The 15975-nt window shown below is 34.2% G+C and overlaps 2 protein-coding genes across 3 annotated transcripts in view; both read left to right on the forward strand.

Annotated features, from left to right (window-relative positions):
* The first annotated feature begins 705 nt into the window (after positions 1–705).
* LOC112679469 (uncharacterized protein DDB_G0285291-like) lies at positions 706–8483 on the forward strand. Of its 2 annotated transcripts, none has more exons than XM_025549281.1 (3): positions 706–1066; positions 5122–6316; positions 8143–8483. In XM_025549281.1, the coding sequence occupies exons 1-3, from the start codon at positions 1049–1051 to the stop codon at positions 8394–8396; spliced, it is 1467 nt and encodes a 488-aa protein (XP_025405066.1). In that variant the 5' UTR covers positions 706–1048; the 3' UTR covers positions 8397–8483. The 2 variants fall into 2 exon arrangements, with proteins under 2 accessions (XP_025405066.1, XP_025405065.1); XM_025549280.1 differs by having other exon boundaries at positions 707–1066; positions 8140–8483.
* Positions 8484–14638: 6155 nt separating this feature from the next.
* Positions 14639–15975, forward strand: part of LOC112679472 (adenylate kinase isoenzyme 5) — a 58168-nt gene continuing 56831 nt past the window's right edge. Inside the window, exon 1 of the mRNA XM_025549288.1 lies at positions 14639–15020. Within this exon, the coding sequence (XP_025405073.1) occupies positions 14999–15020 (22 nt within the window). The 5' untranslated portion in view covers positions 14639–14998. The remainder of the gene's footprint in view (positions 15021–15975) is intronic.

Raw genomic sequence — 15975 nt, forward strand, 5'->3', positions numbered from 1 at the left:
GATAGTTATAAAAAAATATCCAACTGTACGACACTGAAAATTATTTTTTTTGCTTCATCGCACATATAAAAATTATATAATCGTACATATGTCGCGGTCTAAAAGAAATACATCACTAAATTTTGTGAACACTTTTTAATAATTTTACTATTCAGATTTGTTTACCTTGAATTTCATATTTACTGTATTCAAAACTAATTAATGTTTTTATACCAGGAACTGGAACCGAACCGAAAGTAAAACCTTTAAAATCGTTAAGGTTCCAGTCTCTGTCTTAAACAAGACCATTTAATTTAAGTAAATTAAAAACGTGTAAGTGTTCAATTTGATCGTTACAATTACAGTGTCTTTTTCGCGATAGTTTAACAGCTGAATTTTACAAACAATTGATAATTACTGCGAATTGAGTACGTGCGATGCGCGGTGGTGTAGGTGCCTGTAAAGTAGGAGAAAACCTGTAAACAGGTGTACTGGATCGTTCATGATATCGTGAAGTGTTGAAAACTAATAATAATAATATGAAAAATGAAAGGGAAAAAGAATTTATAATTCCGCCGCATGTCGGTCGTATCAGCGATGGGCACCGGATATTTATTACTTCGATAAATCGTTCGTGTGAACATTGCGACACGCGTTATCGAGATTATTTTCGCCGTCGGCCGCGTCTGGTAATACCCGAGAGACGGTGACGACGATGCGTGCGCGTGCGAATGCCGTATTCATTCACTGCTGACTGACGGTGCGCGGAGTCGGCTTGAAACTGCGGCGGTGAACACTGTAATACTAACCGAAGTGGTTTTCCGTTTTTCCCCGGCAACCGATTTTCGAGTGTATTTGTTCCGAGTTCACGATTTCATCCCTAAACCATACCGTGTCCGCCGCCGCTGCCGTTTACGACAATTATTTACTTATTTTATGATCGTTCGTTGTGACACGACCGCCGCGGGTCTATATTATTATTTATGTTATCATTATTATTTTATACAACCAGAATTCTGATCAACGCGTTCATCGAAGAAACAACGATACTGCGACCGCCACACCCAACATGGATAGTATGTCTATGGTACGTGATCAATTTGATTAAAGTCGGTGCTCGGGGTTCGTAAGGTACCCAATCGACGTCTGACCAATAAGGCGAGTCGGAATATGGGGGGATGGAAAAGGATGACAGGACTTAATGTTGCTGCGGTAATGCTTTTGACACAAAAAATCAGTCGAAATTGAATTGTTGACGCGAATCGTGCACGAATAACGTGGACATCTTATACCATACCGTTTGCTCGGTTTAGGACCATTCCGGCGGGAGCCATCGCCACAGATAGTAAAAGTATTTCTGTTAATTACCAGTGCTTTTATTATCTGTAGCCACCCCACTTGCCTAAATCCGACCAGGTTCGTATTTGAACAATCGTTGGTCGATTTCCGTAGTTATTTTGTGCGCGCACGTTATTGCAAAATGTTGAATATTTAAATTGGTTTACCGTCGACCGACGGTGAACGTTAGAACGAACCAGGTTTGATGCAGTTTTCCGTCCAAAAGTACGAATTATCCACATCACTCGTGACACATTTAATCTCCTCGTCAAACCGTTCCCGTCGTAACATGTGTCCCTATACGAACTACGCGGATATCTGTGATACAGTTTATCGTCCGTCCAGCTTGTTAATTGTTTTCACGTTTTATCTTGAAAAACCAACGTTTCTGATTTCGCTATACACGTTTCTGATGAGATATGGTCGTACAAGTCGTACATTCGAAATCATTAAGATTGCACTCGATCCAAACAAGTAAATTATTTGAATTCAATTAGGCATGGCGAACGTTACATTTTATAGTTAACATATTTTTTTTGGTTCTTGACGCAGTTCATGTGCATGTAAATAAAAAATAATTGTTCATAATACATGATAATATACCTAATAATTAATAATATTATAATCAACAATAATAGTAATAAATAATATTGTTATGATGATAAAATCATGATACATCAATATAATTAAATCTTGAAGGAGATCTATATGTTCATCAATATTTTTCTAGTTGGCAAGTTTTATCATTCGTTAATCATTTGTGTTATCGTTATCGTATTTATTGCTCTGTGTTTCAGTGCTGTCGTCGAAGTTGGATATTATTACGTAGATTACGAGTAGGTAGTTTTATTATTGATTATGGAATAGTATGTTCTATAATATATTCAATGGTTTTACATGATCCGTGTTATTATTTCAAGTTTACTAAATTTTAGGCAATATTTATCTGTTTGTCAAATTAATTTTCATTTGATGATTTTCAAAATATTTGATTGGCACAACAGTAGTGTAGAATATATTGAATGACGTTATTATGACGTGTTCACGTAGAAACGTAATTTTTTGATAATTATAGGAAATTGTGTAAATAATTGTTGTTTGTAAGTTGAACAACTTTTATTATTTCACGTTTATTCATTAAGAGTCTATATTTAGATTTAACATTTACATTAACAAAGTAAATTGTATCATGTTAGTAATAAGCAATGCTAAGATTTATATGAATTTGCATGTTTTTTTTTCTTTAAATCCAAATTAATCGGTTTTCAGTATATCCACGATTTGGTTTAACGTCGATTACATAGAAACATTTTTTTTTTTCATATTTTTGCATATTTTGAACATAATACATATAATTGCTTATTCATTTCATAGATACTTGAGAATCTTGTTAATTTTGTTAATTTTGAAACTTAAATTTTCAAGTTTTTAAAATACTGTTATTTTTAAATGTTATTTATTTAATTAACTTTATTTTTCGAACCGTCGTAAATATTCTATATACATTATCTTATCTTGGTAGGGCGACCTATATAATTATCCACACATTATTTAACGATGCACTTATTAGAAGTCTGCAGGAACCAAAAATGTTAGGTTCGGCCCGGTCCACATTTTCTGTTGACGTATAAAGTCCGTTTCACAGCCACAGGTATCGTTTGTGACGTTTTAAAATTAGATTATTTAAGTATATACATGCCAAATTGACGAGGGCGAATATGGGTTTTTTGTGATCGACGCGTATAAAAATAAACAATGTAAGTTTAAAAACATCAAGTACAAGTTTCTTACATTCTGAAAAGAACCCGGCCTGAACCGACCGTAATAGATTTAAAAATGTAAAAGGCCGGCCAGGAGTTCATGTCTTGTTAGAAAAAAAAACCCGGTTTGGCCTGGATTTAAATTTTAAGGGCCTGGCCCATGTTGGTAGTACTTATATTGTGAGGCAGCACAGAAATATTTTATTTCATTAGTACGACTTATAAACTATATTAGTATAAACTAATTAATATAATAATTACAAGTTATGATAAATAATAATTCTAGAAATAATAAAAAATTAATTTTTGCATATTTTGGTAAATAAAATGCATATTATACAATTTTTAATTGCATATAAATCCTAGCTCTATTAATAAATGTCTTCTTGCCTATACATAATATGTAATTATAATATAGTTGATAAATTATTAATTTTTAGTCACTTTCACTAATACACTTAAGTTGTACATGATACCAAGTGACCGACCTATTAATTATACAACGATATACTCGTTGGAATATTACATATTTTCTTTGATAACTAATGAAATCTTTTAATTTAAATTACATACATCAAAATTCTTTATTATTACACCGTGTCTTATGTAAGCACAACAAATATGAAAATCGTACGAAACGACAGGTTTGATTCTAAAAATGAATAAAACACCCTAAACAAACGGAAATGACTTACAAGAAACGACAAGTATGATTTTTTATATGCGTTTAGTCGTACAAATTTAAAAATAAAATTGTTTTTAGTTGTGTTTGCCATAAGCATTTAATTAAAACACAAAACAATATTCAAATGTATGTTTTTAAATTAAAAATTAATATTTAAAATATTTTAATCATTATTCGATACTTACATTTAATAACATATTGTTGTCATGAAACTGTGAACACGAACAAAAAAAAAATTATTGTGTGATAAGAAATATAGAATAATTTGTGAAAGAGAATAGGATGCACACATTATTATAACTTATTAAATATGTATATTTTTAAAATACAATTTAATTCTAATTTCTTTATGTTACTAAGTAAAATAATATGGTAATTTAAAATTAAAGTAATAATTTAAGAAATTATAAAATCTCCGAACATCAATACAGATAACCACTATTGCTATTACTATAAAAAATACAAATTTTGTATCACTAGTCGCAAGACACAAGTTTGTATTAGTCATGTTTACATATGCTGTATGATCGTCGTAAAACAGAATGAAAAATGTGATACGAAATCGTAGGCATTGGTCGCAATTACGTACTTGCTGTGTTTTCATAGGACACGGCAATAATGTATTTTAATAATCAGTACTAAAATTTGTATACATGTTACGAGCAATGTAAACATTGCTCGGGAAATTTCGTCCTGCCTTGGAAATTTGAACCTTAAGTAGTAATAAATAATTGTTATACTTATAGTAACTTATAATAACTGTACAACGTTTTACTAATAATAATAAGAAGTTTAAAACTTTTTGGTAAGATATTTTTTTTTTGCGCGTCTTTTGCACATTTAATGAAAGTCATGGAACTCAACTCGTGACATTAAGATATTATGTCGGCTCGTGGACATATTTTTGTATTTTGAATTATAAACGCTCTAGGGCATTGTGTACAAATATAGTGAAGTATAGTGCATAGGAACAGTTATTAAATTAAAGTTAAGTTATGGACGCGGTTAAAATTATTTATGCCTAGTTATTTCCGCGATTACGTTGTAGGGACGGGTGTTCATTATTCCGATTGATTGAAGACGGAACATTTTCATCTTGACCGCGGATAGATATCGAAAAAGGTGAAATTTTAAGAATGAATGAACACGAAAATGGCAGATATAGTATTATAAAACTGTTTTCTTCTATGATCATATATAAAGTTGGTAATTCATTACATAACTTCCGTGCATTTGAGTGGTAATGGAATGCGTAACAAATAGTAATCATCGGGTTTCGTTATTGTCGTAATTGTCATATTTTCTTCTTCTGCCGCGTTGAAACGATGTGTTCTGATCGGTTCGCGTTCGCGTTTACAGCATATGCGGCACGTACGGTGCCCGACCTGCTGGCGGGTGTTCTGCTGCGCCAAGCACCGAGTGGAACACGAATATCGCGCACACATCACCATTCCGATGGCGGCACCGCCCACGATGATCAGGCGCCGGTGTCGGTTGAAGACCGTCGGAAATATTCGCGTGGCCACCAACGTCGGCGTGGTCAACAATCGGAAGAGACGGCACGCTTCCTCCGTCGACCCCGTCCAACCTGCTGTCGGTCTACGAATGTTGGACCAGAATCAGCAGCTACACCAGCAGCAACAACAAAAGCAGAAGCAGCAGCAGCAGCAGCAAGAGCAGGAGCAGCAGCAGCAGAAAGAGCAGGAGCAGCGACAACAACAACTGGAACAGTTACAACGGCAACAGGAGCAGGACCAGCAACTGCAACGGCAACAACATCAGCAGGAACAGGAACAGCTGCAACGGCAACAGGAGCAAGATCGGCAACTGCAACTGCGTGAACTGCAAGAGCAACAGAAACAGGATCCGGAGCTACAACAACTGAACGATGCGGTAGTACCACCGAGGCCTATACTGAAAGCTCACCGGTCTAGCCTGTCTTTCGCAAAGAACCTCCGTCCGGTGGCCGAAAGCAGTCCGATGGTGCCTCTGCCGTGTCCGTCCATCACACAATCACAAACCGATTCTGAGCCACCTGTGTCCACATTATCGTCGGGTCCATCTCGGTCGCCGTCGTTTGCGCCTCAGTCGACGTCGCTTCTGTCTCCATCGACGTCGCTTCTGTCTCCGTCATCGTCGTTTCCGTCGACGTCGCTTCTGTCTCCGTCGTCATCGTTTCCGCCTCCACTGACGTTGTCTCAGTTGCAGCCATCCCAGTTGCCTTCTCCGTTTTCTCCTCAGTTACCATCACCACCGTCGTGTTCGTTACAACTTATCCAGTCTGTGTCTGCACCGTCCGGGCCTTCATCGCCGCCGTGCACGCCATCCACGATGACCCCAGTAGAGCCGACCGGCATCGAGACACCCGTCGGATCGATATTGGACAGTCCACCGAGTTTCTACCAGACTCCGATGCAGACGATGCCCTCGTATGCTGATCCCACGTCACCGCCGACTGAGGTCGTCAGTTCTGCGAGTTTAGTCATCTTTAGCGACAAAAAACGTAAGCCTACCGTGAGCGACAACGATTCGACGACGGCGCAAAAAGGTGGTGGTGAGTATGGTTTACTTTTTTTTTTTTATTATTATTTTCGTAATTATTCGGTTCGATATCTATGGATTTGTTTTTCGGAAAGCGTTATATCTAATTTCTTGATATTCGTTAAGAAAAAAAAAATACTTGATTAATTCAATGGGTTAGGAAGATAACGAAACTCTTTTACCTTATTATACTGGTTCCCAAACTAGGGGGCGTGTACACATTGCTGTGGAGGCCCAAGCAGTTATTACGAAATACAATTGTCATTGATTAGTTCCCATTATTGTATATAGTTTATTTGTATAGTACACAAAAAAAATGATCGATTTTTTTAAATTTATAGAAGATAGGGCGCGAGATTTTTGAAAGTCTACAAAGTGGGCGTAGAAAAGAAGATGTTTGGAACCACTACCTTAATTTCAAATGTGACGCACAAGAAATAATCACGAAAACGTTTAATATTTTATTTAATGTTTAAGAGCTTAAAATATACAATTTAAAATAGTAGGATTGTATGTAAATATTTCAAAATTTAAATAATCATAGTCGACGGTGGCGTATACGAAGAGTGTAATAAATAGGTGTCAGATTCTTAATTAGTTTTTTATTTTTAAAAAAATATTTGCGATGTTAATTTTTGAAAAAAAAATTGTATGACTTGTATTATTAAATTATTTTGAATTATTTGTACTCATGTAATACGTACAAAGTTATCCGTGCTTATTTTTTCCCCCTTCTATGCTCACTTGACCACATGTCAATCGTATACATTTTTTCATCTTTTACCAATTCATTATTAATGTGATATAATGTATTTTAATAGCGTTATATTTAACATGATCTATTAGCATATCCAAATTAATTTATTTTCAGTATACTTTAATATTTTTTTTTTATTTTTGCATATTTTAAATATAATACAAAAATAATATAATAATGTAAATAATATTTATTATAATTATAGATATTTGAGAATCTTGTTAATTTTGTTAATTTTGAAACTTGAATTTTCAAGTTTTTATAATATTGTTTTTTTTAATAATATCTAATAAATTTAAATGGTATTTAATTAAAGAATGTTTATTTTTCGAATCATCGTAAATATACTACATACATAATCTTATCTTGGTTGGACGACCAATATGATTATCCACACATTATCAAATTATTAAATAATGTATTGATTAAATGTTAACGACGTACTTATTAGAGGTCTGAACAGGCAAAAAATGTTAGGGCCGATCCGGCCCAGATTTTCTGCTGACGAATAAGGTCCGTTTCACAGACACGTATCATCCGCGATGTTTTCGAATTACATTATTTAAGTTTATACACGCCGAACTGATGAGGGCACGTATGAATTTTTGCAATCGGCAATATGAACGTTTGGCTTTGAAACGGACCAAAAGACTTAAAGATGTATTTCCAAAGCCCGGCTAGACCCTAATGAATGTTTTATCACTAAAATTTAATTTTTATACAAGTTTTTTACATTTCGAAAAAACCCGACCCAAGGTCTGTGTTTCGTTTAATAAAAGTCCAGCTCGGGCTGGATTTAATTTTAAATGGTCTGGCTCATGCAGATATTAGTACTTAAATTGTGAGATAGTACAGACATTTTTCATTTCATTAGTGCGACTTTTAAACTATATTAGTATAAATTAATATTTAATGTAATAACAAAAAAATTATGATAAATAATAATTTTAGAAATAATAAAAATTTGTTTTTGCATATCTTTGTATATTTTGGTAAATAAAATACATATTATACAATTTTTTATTGCTTATAAATCTTGGTCCTAGATATAAGATTTATCATTTCAAAATATTTTGCAGTAGGATTTTTCTGGTCGTACATGGCCCGTCGTTTCCGGTTGGCGCTGCGTCCGGCCAAACCTAAAGTACCCAACAGTAATCCTCCGTCGCCCACGCCGAGCACGAGCATAGCCACGTCTTACGGTAACATCCAACCGAGGCGACCAATCAACGACGACGCGCCCTTCACGCCCGTTCACGCAAGGCCGGCGCTGGAGGCCATCAGACGGGCCCACGAAGAAGCAAGCAAGATCACAGGCAATATTTTGGGTAGTTAGAGTAATGTATTTTTGACTTACCCTGTAAGTTGTAATCGTATTTCTCGGTTAGCTATTATTTGATTACAATATTCATTTTTTACTTTTTAACGATCTTTTTTTTTTTTTAATGTTTAACTTAACCAATGAACATAGTTAATACATAGTTAATATAGTTAATAAATAATCCTCATGCATCATTGTTCGCAAAGTATAATTTTTCATTATTTCAAAATACTAAACGTGTGTTTCTCATTACATAAATATTCGTATTTTATTTTTCATTTTTTATTTAACCTATCGAGGAATTGTTTTTGCATTATTGTACAATATTTTTATTAGATTAAAATATAACAGAGATCGTTTATCTGCAGATAGAAACTACTTTATTTATACGGTTTTAAAATATTATCAACCAGTGCCGTAACTAGAATTCTTGAGAACCTGGACACAATTAATTTACGGGGCCCTGAGCGGAAAATCTAGCGATTTTTTTGTTTTCATTTTCTTTTTTTATTTTTCGTTTTCTTTTAGTAGCTTCGCTTAATACTGCCTTAACATTGACATAATTTTTAAATCCATCGTGATTACTATTTACTAATAACCAAGGCTTGGAACTTTAGGCATTTGCATATTTGTCTAAAAAGTGCATATTGAAATTCTGATTCGATACAAATTCAATTCATAATATGTATATTTCATATGTATTTTTGTTGCATAATTTTGCATATTTTGTTACTTTTTGTACCAATTCACATATTTAGGGTTTAAGAACATTTATATGCATATTTCATAGATTTAACAACATTTTTTAAAAAAATGTATCTATAGTTTAATAATAAAATATTAGATATATGACAGCCAAAATTCTAAGTTTTATATCGTTTGACAAAATAAAATAATTCATCAATGGCTATTATTTGTATTACTCCGGCTCCCAATGCACTTAACAATAATATTATAATCTTTATAGTACCGAGAACTCGTAATAGTGACCACCGCCGGCCCGTATTTATTTTTATACAAATTTACCACTGTATTAATATTTTGTAACATGACATATTCTAATCTTATAACCATAGGTAATTCGTAAAGAATGATGTTTAACCATTAGGTTATCAGCTTATACACAAAATTATTTTTGTTCGTTATATTACTGCATACATCTGCATGCAAGGGCATATTTGAGTTGAGGTCGGAGGGGGAGGGAAACTAATTTTTTTTCAATACAAATTTAAAAGTAATTTACAATTCATAACTGTGGCGTACCTAAGGGGGGGGGTTTTGGGTCCGGATCCCCCATTGAAATTTCTACATATTCAATGGTTTAATAGTAAACAGTATATAGCGGAGATAGCGAACCTATGGCACGAATGCCAAAAATGGTACGTTGATCAAATTTTAATGGCATGCTCAAAAAATTGAAATTATATAAAATTGAAAAATTGTACAAAAAAAATTTTTTTACTATTTATAAAATGTTGGTTGTAAGAAATTCAAATAAACAAATTATACATGTTTTAAAAATTACAATTTTCTTTATGTTTTCATATCTTTTGTCAACCTATATTCATGAAAGCTTATTTGCCATAAATATGTAATTAAATCGAAGGAAAGAAAGGTTTTGACCAACGAAACAATTGCTACTTGTGTTTTACTAAGAATGAAAAAAATTTAATAAAACTAAATGTAATAAATCTGTAATTTTGTTTATAGTCTTAGAAAATAAAATTTTCTTTGGGCACGTAAACGGTTTTCAAAAACTAAAAAAGAAAAATTTGGCACTTGAACCTAAAAAGGTTCATTACCCCTGGTGTATAGTGTATTTTAATTTCCCATTATCTTCAATATACAAAGTTTACAGATTATATAATATATCTATAATATATAAACCATGTTTAATTTATACTGATTTTTTAATATTATTTATTATTATTAATTAAATAATATATTTTTTTATAACATTTTACTACCTACCAAGTAAAAATTGATTTCAAATGACAGTACCTACCTATTATAGTAAACCTTTGTGAAGAATATGTGTGATGTGTATATAACTATTTTGACTATTACTATGGTTATTAACAGTAATTTGTTGGTATTGACTTAAACTATAATTACAATTAGAGTACAGATAAAATAAAAATTTTGGACCCCCTCCCTTAAAAAATTCCTGAGTACGCCACTGGTTCATTACCTACAGCTCATGTTCCTGTTGCTCATTTGAACGAATAAATAAAAATACAAGTGCCAAATTGAATTAAATATTTATTTAGTAAATATATTAAAAACCTACTGCATATAAAATAAATATTAATAAAAACAACATAAATAGTTCTTGTATTAAAATTGTACCGTTAGTCTGAATTCTGTGTAAAAAAAAAACAACAAATAATCGTAGTAGGAATATAGTACCTATTAATTATTTTTTAAAAACTTTAAAAAACAATTAAGATAGGTAACTTAATTTAACAAATACTTAAGTAGACAATATAAGATTGGTAAGTAGTCAAATTACAAATTACAAATACCAAAATTCTTTTTTCCATTTTGGCAACTTTGTTGATTGTTTCATCAATAGATACAATAATATCTTTATGCACATGCAGCAAACCCAAACATATTAAACTATGCTGGCTTATTCTTAATCTTAACCATGTTTTCAATTTACAAAAATATATTTTTGGCCAATATTTGCAAGTTAAAGAATATGGAAACAAATATTGTAAGTTACTATGATTATTACTTGGATTAGGGACTTCTAGCTCTATAAAATACACAAATATGCATGCATTTGTGCACAAAAAAAATGACTAAATACCTATACACAACAAAAAGTACCAGATATTATGTTTTAAAAAGAAATAGGCGAGTAAAATTATTAAAGACTTATATAGCTCTAATAAATAAAAAATATACAATATGCATAAATGCACCAAAAAATGTCTAGTAAATATGTGGTAAAAAAATTGTTACTTTAAATTACTTTATATTATCTGATAAATACCTCGGTTATGTTTATAAATGTCTATAAGCATAGCAATATCCGTGGAAGATAATACCACTATTTGTTCCAAAACCAAAAATGTTATGATATAAGAAGATAAACAAAAATTGATAACTGTGACCAAATTGACATATTGAGTTTATTATTATATTATAATGATAGACTAATAATTTATATTCCTAATTATTTATACATTACATTTTTTAAATAAATCAATGTATTATATTCAAAAAAAAAAATGATCCATGGGGGAGGCGAATGTCCCCTTCATCCTCCTCTCAAATACGCCCTTGCATGCAAGATACTTCATTGTACAGAGTACACTAGTCAGTAGTCTGTCTATTATTTTTTAAGCAATTATTTTACAATTTTCTACTGCATATTATACCGCATATTTTGATGTTTTTTAACGCATACGTATGCGCATATTTTAGTATTTTTTAGCGCATTAAGTTCCGAGCCTTGCTAATAACTAATTAGATATAATATCTTTAAGACGTAAAAACGATGAGACTATAAGAATATCGTTAAACACTCAGTCGAACAAGCAATAATGGAGGGGTGAGGTCCCCCGCTACATGCCTATATAAATATGCCACGAACGGCGATTACAATAATTATTTCGGGCATCCCAATGGTATGTATAAAAATAACTCAATGCATAACATTATAATATTATTATATTATATTAGTTATTTATTTTTTTTAACATTATAATATGTTATCTATAATATTATAGCTTATAGTATATCAATGTGCGATCCGGAGGGCCCAGTTCTGATAAAATTGTAATTAATAAAAATAATAACAATATACAATCGTATAATTATAAAAATAAATTCGCTAAATAATTTTTATGTTATTTATCATAATGAAATTATTTAGAGGGATTATTTTGTTCAATGTTTCCAAGTTGAATACAATCCGTATTGATAAAAATGTAGGAAATTATGATGAAAACATATATTTGGTTAAAAATCACTTATATTAATGGCGTAAATGGACATTTAAGTATATAAATATATAAATGTTTTTTTTTTTGTAAAATGAAAATTTTTATTTTGGAATTTTTGTACATAAATAAATTTGATTACATATTATTCTATGGAATTAATAATTTTTTAAGTTTTTGCACAAAGTAACTATCAATTTTTCATTAGTTGAAACGATATATCTATTGTAAACAACATAATATTCTTGTATATTACTCGTATATGGTATTGATTTTTTTTTTAATTTTTGGTTTATTATAAAGTTTTGTCATTTTTAACAATTATAGAGGAGGACGTTTATAAGTTCGCTGTTTTCACGAATTGTGTGCGTGTTTTTTTTTTAATATTTCACTAAAATTGAAATCGAACATTGCTAAAAAACAGGTTAAGTTTTAAAATAGCATACTAGTGCCGATAGAAATACAATATAAATTCTTATTGTGTTCAAGCTCTTGAAGTGGAACAGCAGAAAGTTCGAGAATGAAAATAATTTCCCTCGTATATATTTTTACAATATGGTGTACACTCGTTTACATCGAAACAGCGATTAATAGCCACCAATCTCAACTTTCATAACATTATTTGGTCCGTAAATTATGTTTGTTTGATTCGTTCGCAAACAGTCAGAATTGCTAGTGCAATACGACAACGCAATTTAACTCTAATCTATTCTAGGCCTGATGCATACGTACTGTTTTTACAAGCGCGGTGCCGTAACGTCACCGTGGCCGTTATATACACACGTGAGCATATTTTTACTAGAAACCGTTCTCCAGCATTCCGCCATCACTTGTCAGTACCGTAATGGCGTTGTAAAAATGGAGATATACAGGAGTTATTTTCGCGTACCTTGTGTATAAAAAGTATATCTTAAAAAAAAAAGACGATATTGGGTACACCCATTCACTGATAGTCGTCTCACATGCAAAGGCGTACTTAGATCTACCTCTAGGGGGGGGGGGGGGGGAACTCAAATATTTTCTTTCAATTAGGCTCAAAATATACAAGTCATATTTTTGATTATTTAAAGCAGGTGAATTCTTAATATTTGTGGTTTTTTTTTAATCTAATGCCCGATCCACCTAGAATCGACTTTTGTGTAGTTCTTTTCTAACATCCGTCTGTGTTTTGAAAGTTACGCTCGTGTTTTATTTGATATTTGATATTTCACTAATTATGGACTGAACAAAAATCCCAATTCAGTATTTACAGCCACACGTAATTTGATTTCGTTATAAAATGATCCACATTGAAAAAAAATGTAATGTGTATATCACATACTCGTATAATCGATTCCTTAAATACGGATTCAGTGGGGTGGGACGATCACCCCCTTGGTCCTCCATAAAATAACCACTTGCTCACATGCGGGATATTTTATAAATATTTTAATAATCTTCGAGAAAATAATGAGAAATACTTTATTCATTTTCGAAAGAGCGTGAAATAATTTGACGAGTTGGCTGTAAAAATGTCAACAAAAATTAAGTCTCAAAATACATATATGAGATTTTCTGTACCACCACTAGAAATGATCACTATTATGTTTCGGCAGCAATATTCCAAATTTTTTTTATTTCCCTGATGAACAGCTCAATGTTAAAACTCTCTTCAAAATGTTTATATTTTATATATTTTTTTTTTTTTTTTTTTTTTTTGCGGTACCGTGGCGGTGCCTTGGGGACCTTCGAGACACGATCGCCCATAAGTTGACGCGCAGTACCGCAGCATTACCGCGCGTTCGTGTGCATAGCCAATCTAGTTGTGAGTAACAAAACGTAAACGCGATACCGCAGCGGCACTGCACGTTTTAAAAACCGCATGTGTGCATCAGGCCCTAGTCGAGAAAAACGTATACGTTGCAGTGCATTTGGAAACTTTTCCTTCGGGATTTTTCCCGTGCGCTCTACTGTTCGTTGTTCCGTTGGGCTTTTTATAACAGGTCCTTGCTCTGCGCCGTCGGAGACTCGAGGGTGGTAATAATTATACACGCGCGATAACCTGACTGTCCGTCCTGGTATCCAATTGTAAAGGGTTCGACGGCCGCGCCGCACAGTGGGACGGGATGGGGAACACGCGAGGAACCGTGTGCCGTAGTGGTGCGACGCCTAAGGGTTTGGCGACGAGTCCGCGAAGGCGATGCCGCGTGGAGCGACAGTGGAGCGCGACAGGTGGCGCGGTCGGCGGATGACCCGGTCAAGAGGCCGCCGATGTTTTACCTGTCCGCGTCCGCGTCCGCCGTCGCACCGTGTCAGTGTCCTGTCCGCGCGTCCGCACGTCACTCGCGATCGTCTCGCCACGACTGGCGAAAGCGCATCGCACGGCCCGCCACGAGCAACCGCACCGAGAGGGTACTATCGAAAAGCGACGAAGTACGTCCCGGAGACGAGTACTCGAGCGCCCATCACACAACCCTTGTTCACCTGATAGTGTGCGCTGTTCTCGGTCCGCCGTAGCCGTCGTCGGTTTTCGGAACGCGTGCTGCTGCTGCTGCTGCTGCGGCCCCGTTGAGATGTGCAACCCGACCGACCCCGGTTGAGCGGCGACCGGACCGAAGGGGAACCGTGGCCATGTCCGCGGTCCATGAGTCGTGCCATTCAAAGTGAAACCCGGCGAATGGGACTATGGGAATTTGTCTGGACACAGGTACATGCACGCATTGAATGTTAACGTTATCACTACCAGCATACGTGCGTACCCACCCGGTCCTGTAACGTGCGTGTCCTCGAGACTCGTACCGTCCATGCGTCCCGGTGATTTCGCAAATGCCCGAACAGGTGGCTGCGAAAACACGCTCGTGAGGAATTGTCGCGCCGCGGGGGCCGGAAGAATGCAAACCGATCCGGGGTGGTGTTTCGCAACCCCTACGCTGGGTTCCTACGGGAGAAGGTGGGTAGCAGATAAGTGTTCTCCGCAGAGAATCGAAACTCGTATGTGTGCCTAGAAACGAAAACCTAGGGAATTATGGAGAGGAGTCAGGCTTAATTTAGTAGGGAGGTAGGCAATTTAACAATACTCGATGTTCGATTTTCAGACGATAACCAGACATTAATACGCTTATATTATGTAATTTATATTATTAGAGTACGGCAGTCAATTTTTTTTTCATATGTGTGTATTGAATACTTTTGTTTTTACCCTCTCCCCCATAATTCCAACTAGTGTTCGTCTCGAATTTCCGATGAACTTGTTTGTTTTTATTTTGTGAGTATAATGCGGACAATTGTGTCTAGATTCATGCGTGTTGAAACGATTTTAGCTACCGAAAAATAATGTATACTTGTGTGGCGGACACTTGACCCTCGAATTCGCTTTCAATGCACAGACATCACCTTTAACGTAATAGCGGTTTTCGAATCGTATCTGTTTTATGGTTTCTGGTGTAAAATGGATTTTTCTTTATTCACTGAAAGGAAAACGGGAGTGTGACTGGAATTTACGTTAAAACGCTCAATATACTTACTACTATGATTATAGTGGCGCAACGAGGATTGGTTTTCAGGGGGGGTTTGAATTTGGAAAAAATAAGCATTTTCTACAGGTGTTTGGGAGGGATAAGGAAGTAAGATTAAGTTAGGTTTATGAGTAAAATATTTAAATT

Source organism: Sipha flava, unplaced genomic scaffold (genome assembly GCF_003268045.1).
Source record: "Sipha flava isolate LNK unplaced genomic scaffold, YSA_version1 162_pilon_pilon, whole genome shotgun sequence".
Lineage (NCBI taxonomy): Eukaryota > Metazoa > Arthropoda > Insecta > Hemiptera > Aphididae > Sipha > Sipha flava.

What these genes read in the sequence shown, in the direction of transcription:
- LOC112679469 (XM_025549280.1), top strand. An exon ending in GACGGCGCAAAAAGGTGGTG is followed by an intron (nt 6,317 to 8,139) that starts GTGAGTATGGTT and finishes AATATTTTGCAG; the next exon opens with TAGGATTTTTCTGGTCGTAC.